This window comes from Adelges cooleyi, unplaced genomic scaffold (genome assembly GCF_023614345.1).
Source record: "Adelges cooleyi isolate 19-005CV unplaced genomic scaffold, UGA_ACOO_1.1 ACOO_flye_CR_arks_rails_tigmint_CR_PRNA_9, whole genome shotgun sequence".
Lineage (NCBI taxonomy): Eukaryota > Metazoa > Arthropoda > Insecta > Hemiptera > Adelgidae > Adelges > Adelges cooleyi.
In genome coordinates, this window is record NW_026096579.1 from 10045698 (window position 1) to 10052070 (window position 6373).

Consider the following 6373-nt stretch of genomic DNA (forward strand, 5'->3'; position numbering starts at 1 on the left):
TTACCGATAGATATATATATAATATATATCATTAATATAGTTTTATTATAATAAATACAAAGATAAAATAAAATTTGAACACTATTACATCGCCTTAATCAATGCCTACTCACTACAATATTACTTAAAAAACTTTAATGAAAAAATAATAATAATAATAACCATCAAATCTTAATAGTAGAATTGTGACGTTATGCAGTCTAAATACTTTAAGACAAATATAGTTCATAAGTAAGATATAATAAAATTCATAAACATATAAAAAAAAAACTGGATTATTTTTGATTAATTATTATATTATAATGCTCTTTTAAAAATACTTCTCCAAGCTCTTTTCCAATCCCTAAAAAATAAATAAATTGTATTAAACAAAATAATATATTTATATACTCATAAACAATGCACAATACATGAATTTTGGGTACTCTTTCTGATTTACATACCCATACAGTTTTATGTACCCATTACTTGTTTTTAATTAGCCATTAATACAAAATAACGAGTACTTAAAACCGTAAGCATACAAAAAATTATTTTACTTGGTTAAATAATGTACCAGGCACTTCTTGGTAAAAACCAAAAGCTCTAGTCTTCTAGTAACCTAGTCCACTGATGTTTATTCAAGTTTAAGCTCTGTCTCGAAGGTTAGGTTAAAATAAGTGTTTAAATACCTACCTTTAAACCAATTATGATTATGGTGCGTTTTTTTTTTTTTTTGCGAAGTAATTTGAGGGGTAAGAACTTGGTTTAAGACCATGTAACTATTTGCTAACTCAAATTTTCCGAACATTTAATACTTCACAAAGTTTTTTTCTTTGGAACTTTTCCAGAATAAATAGATTCTATTTCTTATGGATTTATTCCAGATGGTTCAAAATTTTAAACTTCTTTTTTTAAACGTTTATAAATAATTATTTGGAAAAATTAAAAATTGTTAAATGCCTACCAGACAAAACAGGATATAACAGTATTTATAATAATTATTGGGCATTTTTGAACAATTAAAATATTAAAAAAGAAGGATTCCAATTTGAATATTTAAATTCGAAACACTACATTATAAAAACAATGAATAATATGTTACATTACCAATGGGCTGACATTAGCAGCATGTCTCTCCACGGGTTGGCCACTTTTGTCGACAATGAACTTGGTGAAGTTCCACTTGATCGCACTAATAACAAATAAAATATTGTATTAAAAAATATTGATAAAAGTTTTATATTATCCTTGTAATGATAAAATTACAAGGATTGTCATATAAAGTGTATATTATTATAGAAATGTAGAAGTAAAAACTGTTGACAGTTAATTAATAATTTGCCATGTTACTCAATGGCATATCTTAAATACATATCTTTAATAAAATATAAAAACAAAAATCTATGAACTTTTAAAAATTCAAAATACTAAAGTGGTATCTTTGAATAATAATAACTTACTCAATTAAAGTGCCACCTTGTTTTTCTTTCAAATATTTCCATAAAGGATGTGCATCACTGCCATTGACGTTAACTTTTTCAAACAAGTCAAACTTGACACTTTTCTTTTCTGCAAAGCTACAGATTGCATCACTGTCACCAGGTTCCTGAAAATTTTAAAAGTTTTATTTAGTGTAAACAATAAGTAATAATTAATGTTATACAATAATATGACGATAGTATTAATTATACAAAATGTGACACAAAAAAAATATACACCTAAAACCACGGTATGAAAAATTATGTTTAGTTGCATTTCATAGTTTAAAATTTTAAATATTTATAGTTTACATAACCTAACTAAAAAGTATTGGCTTCTATAAATATAAATAAACACAGTAACATTAAAGAAAAAAAACTTAATGTACTTTCAAGCAACTGTACAGCTGAACAATGCTGGTCTTTAAAATTTATTTGGGAAGTTAGTTTAAAAAAACTACATGGATATTAACAAAACATCATAAATTAAGTCAAAGAAATCTATATCTACTTTATTTATTATAGGTTAAGCTTTTTTGGATCAAAATGACACTCTCTTAACCATAGTAAAGAGTTAGAAAATTATTCACAATATAAAGCAAATAAATAACGTCAATTTTTCAATAGGATACATACAATTAATAATGTTTTTCTTTTCAAACAGTTACTAAGTTTTAAAAAAAACGAAAATATTGAATCGTCTTATTTCCTAAAATGTATAAAGAGGAGCAGTGCAGGAGAGTAAAAGTAGATGAAAATAACAAAAACAATTATTCCTTAAGCTTATACAAATTGATATAAAAACGAGTTGACATTATTAAATGTATTAAACATGTATTTTGTTATATATATATACTATGGCACTATATTTTGTCTAATTCATTTTTTTTCTCTTCCTGTCCGGTCATAGTAGCTTGTCTTTCGTCCAATAAGAAATGGCCACTGTCAAGATTCTTTTTAGGTAAATCAATATAGCGTAGTCAATATATTTTGTAGTTTGTTATTTGACTTTAAAACGTAGCTTCCAAAAATACTCTTTTAAAGTACTATTTATAATTAAAATTTTAAAAACTAGTTTTTGTTAGTTTGCATTAACAAAGATTTTTATTGAAAACTTTTTTATTTAAAATAATGATTTCATTAAATTAATTATGTAAAATGAGATAAGTTTAACTCTGTAAATAAGATTGGAAAATAAGCAGTATAATATTTTGCCTATACATCATGTTATACTATACGTCTATACTCTATATGTCATGTTATTTTAATGTTTACCCATAAAAATTAAATGAAACAATGATGAATACGATAAAACAAATAACAAAATTAAATATTTTATAAATTTAAATGGTTATTAAAACAGTAGGAAGTATAGGAAGATATCGGCTCGTACTAAGTGTACTTACAGTGTTCTTGTATAATCATCTTACGCCATTTTTACCTATTGATATTAAGTGATTTCAGCATTTTTAATAATTATTATTTAATACTGTGTTAAATTTTTCAATTGGTCAATAGATACAGTATTTTTGCTCTAAAAAGCGTACTCAATAAATTAAAAACTGGTTTGAATTTTTTGTACTTCTGGTTTAAGGCATTTGTACTACTTAGAAGGGCAGCATTGCTATTAACAAATTTATATGTTATTTGTTACATTCTACAACAGAATTTTACATTTTATTTGATTTGTTTTTTTCTAGCACGACTAGTTTTTTTTTAATTGCCTAATATTTTTGTAAACAAATTGAAAATCAAAACCAATATTTTCTAATATTATTTTGTAAGTATATCAAACACTAAATATTAAATCTCTACTCATAAATACCTGCGTTGATGAATCCTATAATAAAGAAAAAAAAAATTGTAGGGGCAATTAATATCATACAAATTTAAATTAAAGTATTATTGCTTCTTTAGTGGCATATATTATTTTAAGAACTTATTTAATTTAAATGGTCTTATGGTCAGAAATTTAATAAATAATATTTTTTAAGTACTTGTGGTACGTACCATTTGATTTTTGGGACATATACACTGTATAATTAGGAAATCTTTTTTAAAAAAAAACAGAAAAAGTAATTAAAAAAGAAGAGTGAAATATTCTATTAAATAAAATAAGGGAGGAGGCTTGGAACCCCTCTCCCTTAGAGATATTATCCTATTCGCACCCACCACTGACCACACCCCAGCCACGTGATACCACTCCAGCCATTTTTAATCAATACTGTCTTATAGTATTCAATCTTAATACAGATAAATAAAATTTTGTTAAGTTTTAGTGAAATATAACTAACATTTTTAATTAAATTCTATTTTAGGTAGTGGTTTTAATTTTTAAACAATTTATTTTCTTAGTATAATTTGTTACAACACTTATAATAACAACAGTATTATAACAAATTTAATTTTGAAAGTCGTATAATAAATGTTTACCTACCACAAATCATTTAGACAACATTTTTAAACCTATTTAAATTATTCCATGAAATAATTAGTAGGTCTATTTATAAATTACATGAATTATTACCTGGCCCCCAAATTGGTTACATGGGAATGCAAGAATTCTCAGTCCTTTATCGCGATACTTCTCATCCAACTCATTAAGCTCTTTGTAATGCTTGGCAGTATAGCCGCATTTGGAAGCAACGTTCACAATGATCAATACAAAACCCCTAAAACAACATAATAATAATTAATTTAAAATAAAACTTTTCAAGAAAAATAAGTATATTTTATTGAGTGGCATGTCTCACTTGTATTTTTCCAACGACAGATCATTTCCTTTGATGTCTTTGACTGTAAAGTCATACACAGACGTAGCGTTTTTCCAATCATCAGCCATGTTGGAACTGTAGAATACCTTGTGCTGTAATAAAATAAAATAAAACTCAGTAACGAAATATACAACGAATAAAGTAATGTGCTCCTCTGTTTATTTTAAAGACTTAACACACACACACAGGTAACGCATTACTCACAATCGAAAACCAATTTGAACACAACACCACCGCAACAAGTGCTAATATTAGAGCTATTACACCACTTGTTGAAATGTCGGCCATAGAAACACGGAAATTTCTACAGTAAATAATATTTGAATTGTTTACCGTCTATTATCTCTACAACCTCGCGACCTTGAGTTTTATTCTATTATCAATTCAATAAAGAGTATGTATTACATTACCTGAGTCGTATAGACGATTCAAATTAACTTGGAAACTACGGCAGGAATTTTCAACGTAACCTTGCAACACAAATACTCACCAGAGACGCGACTGACGACAACCGTATAGTCAGGGATGGAAAACGTTTCCAGAGTGCCATTACAAATAATTGATTTTCTTTTGGGAGGCCGGCCGACCGCCTATTATTTTTGTTATCAGTTGGTAACCGTTGGTAATAAGCGATAACCAGAGCCCTGGTCGCTGTTGTTGCTTGTTGGTGTTGTTGCTCGGTCGGACGCGTTCCCTTACGCTCTGAGTATAGATCGCGTTTTGTTGGTGAACAATTATTTTTCACTGAAAAATGTTTTCCCCATTTTAAGTACACTGTGTGTATAACCGAAGTAGAATAAGTGCTTTATAAACGGGCACGATCACGATGTTACGAAATTTTTCTGTCTTAGTACATTTGAAAATATGCTGCGCAGTATTACCTATCAACGGTCATGCTTGTTTATTTTGTCATAAGTCTACTACTACGCATTATTATATAAATCGATGGTAAAATTATAAAAAAAACTGATTTTACACGGGTGGAGATGGTTTATAAATGTACTGTATTAAGCCCCACCCCCCCCCCCTGATATTAGGTGAAATCGCTTTTTATAATTAAGCTCTTTGACCACCTTGAAGCCCCAAAGTTCAATACAACTAAATCCTAATTGGGTATACGTAAAATCACAGAAGGATGAATTCCAGATTGAATGTAACAAACGATAGTCATTAGACAGAGTTGTTTAACGTAGGGATTTACTTAACTTCTGGTTATGAAAATGACATACAAACACCAGCACATCTTAAGAATTATTTTAAGTTTTAAGTAAGTACAAATGATAAAACCAAATAAAAAAAAACACTTCAGTGCGAGTTTATAGATTTTAAAATCATTAAATGATGCCAGTTAAAATTACTCTAAAGACAATACATATTTAGAAACTATTTGGGGTTTCAAAAATAAAATCAACTATGTAAGCATTTTTAAAAGTTGAATAAAAGATTTTTTAATTTCTTTCGTATTTTATAACCTTAAAGTATTTTTGATTTTAGATTAAAATTTTACAAAAACGTAGTAATAGTATACGAGAATGAACGAGGGCTTGGGGTCTGTGATCAATGTTACGTTTATAAGGCACTTTAAAATATTTAATTTCGTTCTTCTTTGTTTTTCCCGATTCGAACACTAGCATTTAATATTAAATTGCACTATTAATCTAATAAATTCATACATAATAACAATAATATAATTTTACCTTGGAGTGGTTTAAATTGATTTCTAAATTTGCGTCGTATTTTTAATGAATTAATTGTAATTAAAAAAAAAACACAAAATCTAAATAAAAAACAACAAATAATTAACTGGACGTGTATTGAATAATTATCTTAACACTTTCGAACCTTAAACAAAATTAATGTTTTTTTTCGAACAGCAACGTAGAAACGATAGTTTATATACGTTCTAAACTTAAAATAAACTTGGAGTATACATTTGTAGGTACTTGCCGTATAACATAAAAATATTATGAAGTTCAACAACGCGAATAGACACTATTGGCAGGCAACTCGCAATTCGTATGTATTTTTAAAACGTTTCTAAGGAAGCCGTACTGTCACTTACCTACAGTGTGAACTGTTTTTACCAAATCCATTGTAATGTTTCAAACCGTGATAATGTTATGACGATGTTTTGAGGCG

The 6373-nt window shown here is 27.5% G+C and overlaps 1 protein-coding gene across 3 annotated transcripts; it reads right to left on the bottom strand.

Annotated features, from left to right (window-relative positions):
• LOC126846384 (uncharacterized) lies at positions 1-6028 on the bottom strand. Of its 3 annotated transcripts, none has more exons than XM_050585742.1 (7): positions 5932-6028; positions 4725-4978; positions 4214-4326; positions 3988-4132; positions 1443-1588; positions 1090-1174; positions 1-343 (listed from the first exon to the last, which is right to left on the bottom strand). In XM_050585742.1, exons 2-7 carry the CDS (start codon positions 4782-4784, stop codon positions 311-313), a joined length of 582 nt encoding a protein of 193 aa, XP_050441699.1. In that variant the 5' UTR covers positions 4785-4978; positions 5932-6028; the 3' UTR covers positions 1-310. The 3 variants fall into 3 exon arrangements, with proteins under 3 accessions (XP_050441699.1, XP_050441700.1, XP_050441698.1); XM_050585743.1 differs by having other exon boundaries at positions 4645-4978; positions 5932-6025; XM_050585741.1 differs by lacking the exons at positions 4725-4978; positions 5932-6028 and adding an exon at positions 4439-4580.
• Positions 6029-6373: the final 345 nt, after the last annotated feature.